At 39.0% G+C, this 15,309-nt stretch overlaps 1 protein-coding gene across 1 annotated transcript in view; it reads right to left on the bottom strand.

The window, feature by feature from the left end:
* Nucleotides 1-262: 262 nt before the first annotated feature.
* LOC122642595 (E3 ubiquitin-protein ligase COP1-like) overlaps nucleotides 263-15,309 on the bottom strand; it is a 28,456-nt gene continuing 13,409 nt past the window's right edge. The window contains exons 6-14 of the mRNA XM_043836110.1: nucleotides 13,062-13,219; nucleotides 12,852-12,917; nucleotides 10,554-10,632; nucleotides 9,895-10,050; nucleotides 8,947-9,045; nucleotides 3,006-3,110; nucleotides 1,437-1,616; nucleotides 601-711; nucleotides 263-522 (exon numbers count right to left, since the gene is read on the bottom strand). Of these exons, the coding sequence (XP_043692045.1) occupies nucleotides 352-522; nucleotides 601-711; nucleotides 1,437-1,616; nucleotides 3,006-3,110; nucleotides 8,947-9,045; nucleotides 9,895-10,050; nucleotides 10,554-10,632; nucleotides 12,852-12,917; nucleotides 13,062-13,219 (1,125 nt within the window). The 3' untranslated portion in view covers nucleotides 263-351. The remainder of the gene's footprint in view (nucleotides 523-600; nucleotides 712-1,436; nucleotides 1,617-3,005; nucleotides 3,111-8,946; nucleotides 9,046-9,894; nucleotides 10,051-10,553; nucleotides 10,633-12,851; nucleotides 12,918-13,061; nucleotides 13,220-15,309) is intronic.

Genomic DNA, 15,309 nt, shown 5'->3' with positions numbered 1-15,309 from the left:
AGGATAGTAGCTGAACCCAGGGTGTGCCGGTCTTTTCGCGCTAGGCTGTGTTTGGGCACAGATACACGCCCAGGCACAACACCAGTTAGTGTTCCTTTTCCCGATTAAATTAATATTAAAAAGTGAGATTTAAGATTTCATTAAATTCGCCCTCGTAGCCCAATGGATTGAATAGCCAAAAAGACTTTATTAACTTCATCTAAAAATTTTGGGAATTGAAGGCTGTTGGCTCTCAACTACAATCGAGAATCAATAAGTGCCAACTCAAAGCTTAACTTTTCCTAGCTACCAAATTTCACTATAATATATACAAAACAATTAACAGCAAGTTCAACAGATTTCCCATCCAATTCAAGCTGCAAGGACAAGAACTTTGATAGTTCCTTGACTATTGGCGGTTAACATTGTGGAACTGTCGTTCTTCCAACAAACAGCACTAATGAAGTAGGATCCAGCATCATCATCAGTATCATCTACTTCAGATGAACCAAATCTATGCCGAGCTGCAGGTTTAGAGATTGCCTGGAAATAAATACCAAAGTCAAGTTTAGTTTAGAATGTATAAAGAAGAAATAAATTACCCTAAAAAAGTTTGCTAACCTTGTGGTAAACAAACACTTCATTTGTTTCACTGCCACAAGCAATGTATTCACTGTTAACAGTGAGACCCACAAAGTTCTTCTCGTTCGTATGGCCTCTAAATGTGCACACCTGATAATATTCAACAAAATATGAAAGGAGCATACAACTATAAATATCCCTCTAAAAAGTATTTTGAATCACAGTGAGTCTAAATTTCACGATCACAGTAATTTTAAATTTGATGATAGGTCAAAAACTTGATCTGGATGACACCACTACAGGGGGTGTGGGGAGAAATGATGCAATTTCAAACAGCATAGCTAGGAAGAGTTGTGCTAGCATGATGCATGAGGGAGTGAAAATTCCAATTTTCCCTGTCTAAAAGTAACAAATGACATAGGCAGACAATAAGGAAACAATATGTAGCAATTTTAGTAGAGGATAACATCTAGATAAGTTCTCTATCTTCTCATTTCCACCCAGCACAAAACCAGCAACAATCGCTGTATTGGATACTCTCAGCTCTGTATGCTAACAATCAGTGAGTAAAAACAAGTTCTCATGACATTATTCTGGAGATAATGGAAGCTTGTATCAATTGTTAGTTGTTAATAGACGAAGATGGCTATTGAACCTAGGTCCATACTATAAACCCTAATATTAGTGAGTTATGCAAGTTTTAAAACCATAGACTCAGATGTACAGCCATATATAACTATTCTCTATTCTGCTTGACTACCAAAACAAAAGCATTTATCCATCAGGTGCATTATCATTGTCATAATGGCAGAATAAATGGACATTTAAAATGTCTTGACCAGAACCAAAGTAGTTTCTTGACAAAAATAACTTACTGGCAAATTTTCCTTGACATCCCACAGCCTCAATGTGCTGTCTGTAGATGCAGATGCAAGCTCATTGTCAGACAAGAATTTCACATATGAAACAGTCTTTCTATGCCCATCAAATACATGGAGTGGATGGTCGTAGTTCCTCAAATCATAATAATGAATATGATGATCTGCAGAACCAACCTGCAAAAAGCCACAAAATGGTTGACTGCATATGTGAAGGATGTGGAGTTAGTCTTACAAAAGGGGGGCGGGAGAGTTTTAAAAGTTTTAAACCCAAAGAGAATTGGTTGGCTTGAAGTGGGAGAATGACCTCATATAACATTCATAGAAGGGATAATTTTCACAAATTAAATATTAAATACACTTTCGGGAAGAATGAAGTGACCTTGATGAGGGTGGAGAGAAGGGGGCAGTAATAAAATTTTTGGTCAAAGTAAAAGGTCATATGGACATTTATGTATGACCTCACTTCTAGTCTAACCCAAATATTCTAGCAGTGCACAACAACAATAATAATAATCATCTTAATAAGGTGCAATATTACTGTCACAAGGGTCTGTTACTTATCCAAACTTCACAAGACACCTATTCTACCATGCATGGTTCAAAATCTCGCAATATATCGCCGATATTTCGGTATATTTCGGATATCTTGACATTGCCGAGACGAGATGACCATACGAAATGAAAAAAGTCCAAATTTTGGTATATTTCGTGAAATTTCGGTGTATTTCGTGAAATTTCGGTATATTTCGTGATATTTTGTCGAAATTTCAATATATTTTGTAAATAAAGTGTATTTAACAATTTATACATCAGGGTCCGACCGTATACTGTCAATCAAGGGTGCAAACCCAAAACACCACTTTGAGTTCATTTTTTTTTGCAATATGTGAAGGTTTAAATGTGTTTATTCAACTTAAATAAGGGTGTACATGAAGTATCAGGCCTTAATATGACCAAAAACCCACCGAGATGGAGTGCCGAAATATGGTAGAAAAAATACCATATTTCGACGAAATTTCGGTATATTTCGGATATCTCGACCAGCCAGAGATACCGAGATATCGCGAGATTTCAAACTATGCTACCACGTGGACAGATGATATATCCATTTTAACCATTGTATAGAGAAGACATGGTCTAGAGTAGCCACGTGTCAACTGTCAAATTTCAGAGTCTAATTCAATCCAATCCCCCCATGTATTGTTGGCATGCATCCCACATATGTCCATGCATTTGTACCAGTACTCTCTCAACTCTGAGCAAAAAAATATGGTTTAGATAGGAATAACCATGAAAATGGATGGCTTGTATCTGTCTTGTGACTTCCAGAAACATCACAAACATTTGTGACACCAATAACTACCCTAATAATAATATAGCTAAATTGTCAATTAGAAAATTGAGAAAAAAAATTATATATTTTGGATTGCAACACATAATTTTGCTGAACAAACCCCCCCCCCCCCTCCCCAAGAAAAGGAAAAATAATTTTTTTTTCCTTCAAAAAGGGCAGAAAACCCTAATTCAGTGACTCCAGAACTTAGAATATGTGTGAGAGCATACCGCCACATAGATGCTTGATCCAGGGTTATACTTGACACAACAAATATTCGCTTTCATGTCAATGTTTAGTACGCTAGCTTCCTGCTTTGTGCACCATACTTTAACCTGTTTGTTAAACAGCTGCACTTTGTGAGGCAGGCCAAAAGGGAGAGCAGAAAACACAAGTGAAATTTATCCCACAATACATCTCAAATCATAAACAAGATTACAGAAAGCACAAGAAAGGCTCTTTTACCAGGAGTCAAATAGATGAAGGGTTAACCTATCATTATCAGTAAGAATTAAATTTCATCACCCAGCTGTATTTTTCTTGCCTTGGATTAACTTCTTCATCCAGCAATGTTTCCTTCTGTCACCGAGAAAGGAAACTCTACTTTAGCTCACACAGCTGACAGGTGTCAACTTGGATTAAAGATGCAACCCAGTTTTTCATCATCATGGTTTTGAAAGGCATACTAACATAATAACACACAAAAAGTACCTTGAGACTTGTATTGTGATGCAGCTACAAGCTGGGTTAGATAGGAGTTTTGCATAGTTATCAAGGAGAGAAGGCAGCCATGGCGTTTTTAGAGGGTCAAAAATCAAGGCGACACCGACATGGTGGCAAAGTGCCCGCCTAGGTGCCCAAGGCGTCCTGGGCAACCAAGGAGCCTGGACGCCATGGCATCGCCTAGGCGACGCCTTGATAACTATGGAGTTTTGTTTACTTGTCAGGGTCATTCTTGTAATAGCATTTATCTTTTAAATTTAGTAGTTGTTAGCTAAGGCGTGGGGCAAAGTATGTCTATCGCAAATTAGTCATAATGTTAGAAGTTCCTATCTATTTGGTTGTATCAATTTGGGAAAGTAAAGAATCATAGTATCCATAGAGTTTCTATTTCTTGTTAGTTGCTATTTTTATGTTTTTGGAGTTATACAAGAAATTGTAATCACCCCATTCACAGATTGGAATGAATGGATAGAAGTTTTTGGGTAACGTATTGATGCAGAATTATCACCAAACAAGGCTTCTTTTATTAGGAATAAGTCTAGGGTTGGGATATATATATGTTGGGCCTTTGATCCCAAGAGTTTTCTATGTAATAGGCCACTTTAATGAGCCTAAACTAGGGGTATATAGGTTGCATACGGGATTAGCCCAATACTTAGTTTATTTTTATGTTTTTTAATTGAACCGCTTCAAATTGGTTGTATCCAATTGATTCAATTTAAGTGATCATGCGATGTAAGTTGGGCTGGATTAGGACTCTATAAGTCCAACCATGTTTTGAGTCTATTTCCTTTAGTAATTTAGTTTCCTAGTCAATTTAAGTTACCTAATAGGTCAAGGATTGAGTTAGGCCTTTCCTTTTTAGAGTAGGAGTCTATTTTTGAGTCTTTTATATAAGGTTGTAAGGGGGGCAAACATTGAATACGAATTAGATTAATGAAAAGCTTTTGTTTGCTGCCATTGTTGCTGCCCTGCTCTGTTGAGTATTGCTCCTTGTGAGTGTGCATCCTTGTGGTTCTATCAAGGTGGAAATGTACTGGTGGAATCCGGTCGACTCCTTACGCCATAACGGCCAGGAGGATCTTCTTCAGCTAGAAGGTGGTATTATCCTTCTATCACATAGCTGCTGCCTCCATTGAAGATCATCTTCAACAAGCAAGTTACTTCCATTCATTCCATTCTTCTTCTCATCCTCCAGCCCTAACCTCCATTATCCTATCGATTTCCATAAACCCCAGGTAGTCTTAATTCTGCCCAGACCTGTTCCCCCATTAGATTACCACCAAAATCCAATCACAGCTCCTCCTTAACACCCCCTACACTCGACCCAAGCTGCTGCCCCTGTTTGTCTTTCAAAACCCTAAATCCCCTCACCTCCATTAAAGCCCTAAAAGCCCTAAAAACCCCACAACCTGATTTAACCATCAAAACCAGCCTATATTTGGATCGAACCTTCCCCTCCCTGTTTAGAAAACTCGACCCCAAGCCCAGCCCTTACACCCCACTTAAAACCCTAAATTTGACCTAATTTCTAAAACCCGAAACCCTAACCCTAATTTCTGGAATTTTGAATTCTCATCTAAACCTAACCAAACCTAGCTTTCTAAACTCCCCAAAACCTGCCTATTTTAATCCTATAAACTATATTCCCATTATCCTACCCTAACCCTAGGAATTGACCTAAATCCTACTGCTGTCCATTCGAATCAGCAGCCCCTTTTGTTATTTGATCCTGTTGTTTGGTTCCTAATAGGTCTCCTACCTATCAAGGACTACATTACGTATGCTGGCTGAAGCTTGCTGGTTGCTAGCGCTTCTCTCTCTTCCCTTTTCTGTCACTCACCCTGCACCAAATCAAATCTGTATTCTCCTTCCCAGGTTTGACCGTATTGTTTCTTCTCTTTCTCTATTAATAATCTATATCTGTTGCAACCTTTTTCTTTAAAAACACAATCTCAAGCCCAGTTTCTGGACGGCAGTAGCAGTCCATCTCTTTTGGTTTGATCTCCTTCCTCACAATCCCTTCTTCCTCAGAACTTTAGGGTTAATACCACCACCCTAGGCGACCGCACACTTGGGCTGTGTTTGGTATGCATTCCCATTCTAGAAATGCAGGATGCATTCCTAGCTTAGAATTAGAACATTGTTTGGGTACATATTTGAATAAAATGCATTCTTTAATTTAGAATGCACAGGCATTTCATTGAACATTTCCAAGGCTTCAGAGTCTCAGTTGAGTAAAACGAGATGGGCAGCTGCTCTCCTACGCTTGGTACTTCTCACGAGAGAATTAAAAAAGCAAGGCAACACCAATTCCGACTCCGACGGCCAAGTCGATGTTGTGGTAACCCCTGGTGCTGAGCAGCCTGACTACCTGAGGCACCGCAACAGGCTGAGCCTGTCAAAAAACCACGCCAACTCACTCCTCTGCAACCGACACATATCCAGCGACACTAACACCGTCCCCATCACATATTCTGAGAAGAACCTTTCCGAAAGTGGCACATGAACAACAATGATATTGTTGCCTCTCCTTTCAACCGACAATGCCCACAGCCTATAAATCATTTGCACCAAACAACTGTAGCAGTAAGATTAGATTAGAACTTAAAAGAGACTTGGAAGTGATGCAGTTGCCTTAGCCTGGCTGGACCGGCATGACCCACTTTGGAAGCCCAAACCAAGGACTGGTCCTAAACCGGTTTTCTGGTCTGGCAAGGGCTGGTAGTTTAGTTAGGATGCAATATTTGTTTTATTTCGTGAGGAGATTACGTAGGAGCTTATTAGGTAGTTTCCTTTCCTTAGATATGGTCTATTTTAGTAGTTTCCATTTTAGGTTGTTTCTATTATAGTTAGGTTTCTATTCCTATGCAAGGCTATTCTCTATTTATTCATTGTCATCATAGGAGAGTAACAGATCTGCAGATTTGATTAATGGAAGTTATTTGTGAGCTCTTTGAGAGTGTGTGTATGAATGTGATTTCCCTCTTCCCTTTCCCCTCCTTTCTTCTAATTCTTCTACTGTTCTCTCTGTGAAGCCCACCATAGCAGACCCCCCCCTGGTCTTGCATTAGGAAGACTTCAATTATTTTTGGGATAATCCGTAAAAGAAACCAGCATAATGAATGAGATACCTACATTCCATATTGAGGGCAGAGAGGAAAGTGTTGGGGTGGGGCGATTGGCCTAGACTTTCATGGGAGAAATAAGTTAACAGTGACACTATCGTCATGATGAAACCGAAACTGATCGATTTCTCTTCGAATTCCTATCAAATGGCGATGTTGTTCTCTTTGATTCTGAAAATCACCACAGGGAAGGGTTCAACAAGGAATCTGTACCTATGGATCCCATTCGGGAGAGAGAGAGGTGTTCATGTGTTCTCCATAGTCGCCGATCACCATTGTTGATCACTGCTGTGGCTGTTTATGGCATTTCATGAAATGAGGGCTTTGCTAAAGAACGTGAATGCAGAATGGATAAAAACCCTGTTCTAGAACTAGCCTCATTCTTGGACACGAACCAAGATTTGAGAACGGGAATGTATAACAGTGTTTTTATTTAGAATGTGTTCTTAAGCTGGAATGCATTAACCAAACACAGTCTTAGGTTTTAACCCCAAAGCAACCTCTGATGTAGATAGGAACCAAGAACTACTGCTGGTTCCAACCGCTGGAGCAGTCCATCTCTATTGGTTCAGAACTCTAGGGTTAATATCACCTCCCTAGGCAACCTCACACTCAGGTTCTTAACCACCAAATCAACCTCTGCTGTAGATAGGAACCAAGGACCACTGTGTTGGTTCAACCGCTGGAGCAGTCCAGCTCATTTGGTTCGATCTCCTTCCTCGCAATCCCTTCTTTGTCAGAACTTTAGGGTTAATATCACCACCCTAGGGCAACCTCACACTCAGGCTCTAAACGGCCAAATCAACCTCTGCTGTAGATAAGAATCAAGAACTACTGCTGGTTCCTGTTTCAGAGATTTAGTTAAATCTCTTGTCGGTGGTTCGTGGGATTGTGGATCTGAATCAAGAGACCGTATGGTTATCGGCCTATTTTTTACAACCTTGTCTTGATTGAAGCTTCGTGTGAAGGGCCGCATCCATTGCAAGCTGAACACCATTGCTGCCTTCCTTTATTCCATTGAAGGTTGAAGAAGTACTGTTCATCAAATTTACAGAAAAGCCCTTGCCTTTTAAAGTCGTTTCTGTTAATTCCTAAGACCATTTTAGTTACCATTCTACTCCTTTCTTTCAAGATTTATTACAGTTTAGTTTCAGCTCCTATTTGCTTATTAAATAGGGTTCCCATTGTGCTGCAAATTTATGAAATTGCCACTACCAAATGTAGACCAGTCACAAGTGATAACCAGTCCACAAGAGGATCACAAACTTCAGGTCCAGCCAAATACTTCGATCGGTTCTCAGATTTGCAGAAATTTCAAACCAATTAAAAAAAAAATACAAAGGAAAGAAGAAGATAGGGTAGTCTCTCTCAGACTCGGATCTCTCACCCACAGCCTCTCACCAATGGCATCTCACCATACTCTCTCACAGAGCAAAGCACAAAGCTATGTTTTTTTGTTTCAATCTCATAATCAAATTCGTGTATGAGGCTGTATCCCCTTACAAACTTGGACTCAAAAACAGGACTCTAACTAAACTAATGAAGTAAATCCCGTTTTCCTAATTTCTGCCCATATTTTAGGCCCATTAAAGTGGCTCATTATAAAGAAAACCAATTGGGTCAAAGGCCCAACACCTACATAACCCAACCCAAAGCTTATTTCCATTAAAATGAGCCCTTTAAGTGACTTATCTGCATCACTACCCTTGTTGCTTGAGATATTTAATGGTATGGGTGGGCCAATAGCGACTCGTAATCAAGGTTATTGAACCCGGGATCACATTTGTAATTCAACAATTTTCACCTCAACAAATTCTTTGATGACTCTCAAGAATCTAGTGAAGCACCTAAGATTTGACCTTTCTCGTTCTCTTTTGAGCAAACACCTTTTGATGAGCTTATCCCTTTGCTAGCAAGCCTAGCATCACTAAAAATCCCACTGGAGCAGTTCAACATGTTGCCAAATACTTGGATGGAAACGTAAACCAATCATGGATTAGGTCTCCTTTTCCTTAAGTGGAATAATAGGTTGAAGCCAAATCTTTTATGAGATCTTATTGTCAGCTCCACTCTTTTGCATATCTTGAATGCTGGATAGGAAAAAGCAGTTTGCTGGTGGATTTATTGGATTATTAAAACCGATTTTGTTTGGGTACCATATTAAAACCGATTTTACACAAGTGATAATCCACTGAATCTATCAAACCTAGACATATGTAAGTCCCCCCCCCCCCCTTTAGCCATTAGCTAATACATCATCGATCACCCAGTCAAACAAGGACGGTTGGCTATTCAACTAAGAAAATGAAAGAGAAAATACCTTGCAATCATCACTACCAGACACAAGCATTGACGGCTCTGTGCGCGAAAAATCAACACTCCAAGCTCGTTTTTCATGTTCTTCATATTCCATCACACTCTGCAAACCCACAAAATCCAATTACAACATGTTGATATTTCAGTTAAGTATAAAATAAGACAATTATTGTCAAAATATTTGTGGTTTATTTGCTGCAAAGGAGAATGATCTGGTCCCAAGTCAAGAGCACATAAACAACAACATAGCCTTTTCCCAACTAAATGGGGCCAGCTAAGAAACATAGCCTTTTTCCAAGTCAAGAGCACATGTGATACAAAGAACATTGGCTGGTCAACAGACCAACTGGTTCTCAATGGCCATTCAGAAAGAGCTGAAGTTTGTCGTATAAAGGGGGATTCTGAAAACCGGAAATCTAGACCTTGTGCATCAAAAGCAAGAACTTATACCAGTGCAGAACACCCTATTGTCTTATTGTGCTATAACTCATAACATGTTATTTCCTATCTTTTGTTTATTGGGCCACTGTCTGGACCTTTTGCATGAAACAGTCTAACCATCAGCCCCCTTACTGCTCGGCCAGAATGGTCCAGCCTCCAGCCCATTTGCATAGTACTAAAACTCGTTTCGTCTTGGTCGAGATTTAGAGAATTTCGAGTGTCTCGGTCAAATCGAAACGAAATGCAATATTTCGAATATTTTGGTGAAATTTCGGAAATTTCGGTCATCTCATTTCGGAATTCTCGGTAATTTCGGTCATCTCGTTTTGGAAATTTCGGAAATCTCGGTCATTTTGGCATTTTACACCCACAGAAAAAATACCATATTTCGGTATCTCGGAAATTTCAGTCAGACCGAAACACCAAAACGAAACGAGATTTAGTACTATGCCCATTTGTAGAACACTGGAATGAGAAAAGCTTCAAGGCTCAGAAAAGAAACTATTAGTACCTGACGCGTATTTACATCCCAAACAGTTACTATCCCCTCATAATCACTACTGGCTATATGGTTCTTAGTGTACTTGTTCCAACTCAGGCAACTGAGTTTGGAACGTGTTGATATCTCCACTATAGGACAGTGGACATCTGCAGGTTCATTCACCACCTGAAAAGCACCCAGACAAGCAAAGAACAACCAACAAGGTAAAACTAAATGTTGCAGGTAAATATAAGTTCACAGATTATAGCTAGTGAATAGGATACATCTGCATGATTCCAAATTAAGAGTAATTTAGCAAACAAATTGAAAATATGGTCATAACATCAAAAATAAAAATAATATTAATAATAGTAATAAGAAGAAGAAATTTTTCAAAACTGGATGGCTTTGATCATCTGATCAGGACATGATACCATAAGTATGCCATAACATTGGAACCACCATAACAAGCTACAATAGCTGAGGAAGGATTTAAAACCTCATTTTTTTTTTGAAATAATGTCAACAGCCAAGAGTTTATTGTCATATAACAACCATCAGCATAGGATTTTTAGATCAGTCTAAGGTCCTGAAATCCAGCCAGGGAATAGCACATTTACTACTTCATTTACAGACAACCATCAGTATCTGTAATGCTTAAACAAAATCACAGACCTCCTGATACTTACAGAGGAAAACTCAAAAACCTTAATACGCCGAGAAACTCCAGCAGTGGCAAATAACTCATCATCGCGGTCAAATTCTATGCTACAAAAGGCATTTACAGTGTTAACATATTTCCTTCACAGAAAGGGTTGGGAAAGCCAGAGTGACACACACACACACACACAAAAGGTGGAGTGTGGGCAAAAACAAAGTAGATGAGATCGAGTTCTGGAAGTGTAAAAATCAAAATAACTTCGATAACAAGAACAGAATACTGAATATATCTTGCATACAAGTCATATTTGCAGGGTCTCTTCAATTAATTTTTAACACTTTAATCATCACCGTCACGATTGTGAATGATCATGATCGTTTCCATTATCACTATCAATGAACCTATGAGCTTGAACCCAATTTTATAAAGATTGCACAGTAATAATCAATAATATCTCCCCTTCCTTCATGTCCTTTCTTCTCTTTCAGTCTCATTCAACAAATGCAGGAGTCACTACTGTTACAATTACTTATCCCAAAAGCTCGCTTCTAAGTAAAGGCAACAATAATGTATACCAACACCCTCACCCGCACGTGCAGGCCTGTACACACACGACCCTGCACATGACACCCATTCACGCAAAAACACCATCACATTGGCACTGAGGGGAGAATGTGTCGGGGAACCCCATTGCACTTCCCAGGGATCAAACACTCAACCTCCCTAACCTGATACCATGTTACAACTGCTTATCCCAAAAGCTTGAGCTGTTAAGTAAGGTCAACAACAATGTACATCATAGTTGTCAAGGCATCGCCTAGGCGTCCAGGCACCTTGGTCGCCTTGGACGCCTTGTTGGTGTCGCATAGACGCCGTGACATCTATGATGTATATCAACAACTACAGATTCATTGATTCATTTGGGTTCACATATTCCTACAGCAATCCTGACAAATGGAGTGTCAAAATATTTTTATGTTCATTGATTATATCTTTACCCCCATTATGGGAATTTTTAGGTATTACACAAAATACTTAAAAGGAAAAGTAGAGATGTTAAAACATCAAAATAAAATTATTATAAAAAAATAATCTAAGGCAATAGCAGCTACAGCCAAATCCTCAAGACTTAAAAATATCCGGTTTCTTCAGGAGCAAAAACCAACTACTAGATTGAATGAAGCCTAGAATTTTGTAAACGGATATTAATTCAACAAATAGAACATTCTTAACAGGTTGGGAAGAAATACAAGGCATATCCCTAGCAGTAACTGAAGATTTGATCTCTCTACGCAGTCAAAAATTTAACAGAGAAAACATTCCAAGCTACATGCCCGTCCCAAATTTCCAGTGCTCTACTAAATCCTGGTAACAAATATCAAATTCAGAAAACTTAACAGCTTCTACTCATGATGCAGCCAAATTGAACTGTTTGTCTAGAATTACCAAGTAACTTCAATTCTCCCAAGCATTTGAATGATACAGCAAGTCAACGGAGTTAACAATGACCCAATTGATTCATGGCTATCTTCATTCAAGAGAATCCAACAGCTAATTTACTCATTACGTTTTGGGTTATAGTATTTTGGTTTATTAAATAGGCAAAAGTTTCTCTTATGGGCTTGTCTACAAAAATAGGTGGATGGGCACATCAAATTGTGCCACATGGAAGGGTGATTCAGCCATTCTGACCATTTGATATTTATGGAATGGTCTGGATATATCACGAGTAAAATCCAGCCACAAATTCAATCATTTACCCTCCCATGTATGTCCATGCATTTGTGTACAATACTTAATTTTCCATGTGGTGAACTCCTCATGAGCTGAAACTTGACATGTAAGCAGGAGACCTTGGGGTCTACCTGTCCACAAAATTGCACCCCATGCGACCTGCCATGTGGCAAAAATAGGTGCTCGTCCACTACTGCAGTCCGTATTCACATATTACGAGATTCTGCGATTGGCCTTTTTTCCCTGTTTACCTCTGGATACAGTTTCTCCACAAGATTCCATAAGAAGTGAATTTAAAATTTGTGCCCCTCCACTCCAACTTAGCAAAAAAAACTTCTGAGTGTAAATATAAGGATACTGAAACAAGCTGATTCACTCTTCATTGTGACACCTGGAAGGACCTTTTTTTATTAAAATTTTGCCATAATAAATTAATCCACTCGAACAAGTCAAGCTCTTTGAGCAAAGGAAGTCAATTTCAAGTGACAAGTCTTCTGAACTTTTTTTTTTAGGTTTGGGTAAAAACAAGTCTCATGACTTGGGAGATAGAAATCTCTAGTTGAATGAAACCATAAGTTATATTTCACCTTACCTTGATACAATGTTGGCCGAGTGGAAAAGATCCCCATGCCTGAGTTCAGCTATGACCCTCAATCGGCTGATCACGCCAGGAAAAAAAAAAAGAATATTGGTAAACCAGATATAAAGGATAGGCCAACCATCCAGAAATAGCAAAAACAGGAAAGTTTTCTTTAAAAGAAGCCCAACACAAACCAAAGCAATAATCATGTTACTTGTATACCTATATCGTGTGAAGGTGGTCAAAACTGATTGGAAATCCTCAAGACCAGCATGATAACCTTCTCTACTTGTGGCATTTGTGTCTTGTTTTTCTTGTTTATGTGGTTGGCTACCCCGAAATCGCCTCTTTTGCAGATAACACTCTTGAAGGTCATTGAACTATTGCAAGAGATGGCAATGAGAATGACAGAAAACAAAAATCAAACACATACACAAATATATAGTATATACATATGCTTGGTGTATTACCTAGATGTCTTAACTAGGTGAACTCTCTAATTTCAGTGAAGTACTGTCAATGCGGAGCATCCCTCGGATGGGGGACCCTCTGGATTGGCAACATGTCCAGTTAACATCACACCTCAGCAGTTCAGCCTGCCATGAATTGGACTTGTGGTTCCAAATTTTTAAACTAAAAAATGTAAAGGACAGAATGCTTTCATTTGGTACAAAACTAGGCACAGTATTTGGACAGAAATCTGACACAAGGTGAGGGTGATGTGCAAACATGGAACTCTTTTGGACCACCCCCACCCCCTCTCCAAAACAAAAACAAAAAAAACTGCCCACAAGGAATGTTTTTGTGTCACTGATAGATATAAAAGTTGGCTTCCACATGGACATCAACAGAAAAATTGTGAACATAGGTTGATGCACTAGGCTAAGGAGAATGTGAATGATTTGAAAATAAGCCAGCTCACAAATCTGTGTCAAGCCACAATTGAAAAAGGTGATCAGCCAATTCGGATTGAAGGTGCTAAAAGAGCTAGGGGCAGACCTAAAATGACCATAGGAGAAGTGGTGAGGAAGGACATGCATAGGCTAGAGGTTGTTCCAAGTATGACCTCGGAGCTCGGACAGACCCTACTGGAGGTCAAGGATCCATGTCGCAGACCCCATTTAGCTGAGATTCTCCTGACGGGTTGGGCTATGCCTCTTTCTTACTATTTTTTATCTTTCATCATTCATCGTTCATTTTTCTATTTATTTCCCATCTTCTTTTGTCCTTTTCCTTTTTCATCTCTCATCTCTTTCCCCATCTCTCTTTTCCATCGTTTCTTTCCTTCTTTGGTTAAGTCTATATTTTCCATATTTTGATTTGTTTAGATCCATGTAGCCGACCCCATTAAGTTGGAATAAGGCTGAGTTTGTTGTTGTTTTTGTTGATCAGCCAATTCGGAAAGAAATCCTAATTGGTGGGTGGTAAGGAAAGTTTCTCTCCACTTCTCTCATTGAAGTGTAAATGAGACTCTCCAACCTATTTCATATAATCCATCTTTTTTGTGGATGCCCTGACTACAAAATCCTAACAGAAGGTCACTTAGTGTTGGGGAGGACCAGGAAGAGGGAACTGTGTAGTGGAAAACAAAAGTTCGACAGCCATACATCTTCTGATCCACTGCATCCTTCTCCCTCAAACATATGGAGCATCTTATTACAGATGTTTGTAAGGTTTACCTGTTATCGTATCGTTGGATGACCAGAAACAGGCCTCAGGAAGCCAGAGAGAATCCAATACAATATGGGTGAAAGAAAAGGAACTGACGCGTATTGAAGAACTTTTATTAGAATGAAATACAAATTCAACACTTTTAGTTTTTGCTTTTGTGGATACTGATCTCCAAGAATTAAACAAGCATCACATATTGCAGAGTTAGAAGCGACTGGGATAGCACCATAGATGAAGAAATTATTCCACACAATTTTCTGTACATGTTTCATAACTAACAAACTACCACACTTGAAGGGGTTGTGACAGCACCACAGGTCAAAATTTATACTACACAGGTTTGAATATCTTGTACATGGATCATAACTCACTGAAAACATCATCTGTTTCCAATTTAATAAATAAAATTCTCTTATCCAAAAGGCCCGAAAAAATAAAAAGGTAATGGACTCCTCAACCTCATTACTTTAAGATATATCTCAATTCAACTAGAATCTTGAATGTGTAAGTGTGTAACAATATCAGAATCTATTAATCAGCAACCATACAAGAGAAAGAAGGAGAAAAGAAGAGAAGAACGATGGAAGAAGAAGAAAAGATTGCTGAGAAGGCTAGCAACCGATAGATGTAGCCAACCCCCCCCCCCCCCCAACTCCTTTCATATCAATATATAGAATCAGATTACAAGGCTTCCTAATAGAATTAGGAAAATAAACAGCAGAGAAAACTTAGCTAACTAGAGAGATAGAGATCTAGATTAATAAGGAAGCTACTTCAGAAGAAAATAGAAAAAACTAAG

Source organism: Telopea speciosissima, chromosome 10 (genome assembly GCF_018873765.1).
Source record: "Telopea speciosissima isolate NSW1024214 ecotype Mountain lineage chromosome 10, Tspe_v1, whole genome shotgun sequence".
NCBI classification, from domain to species: Eukaryota; Viridiplantae; Streptophyta; class Magnoliopsida; order Proteales; family Proteaceae; genus Telopea; species Telopea speciosissima.
The sequence above is the reverse complement of the archived record's forward strand: the minus strand, read 5'-3'. Positions and strand labels throughout refer to the sequence as shown.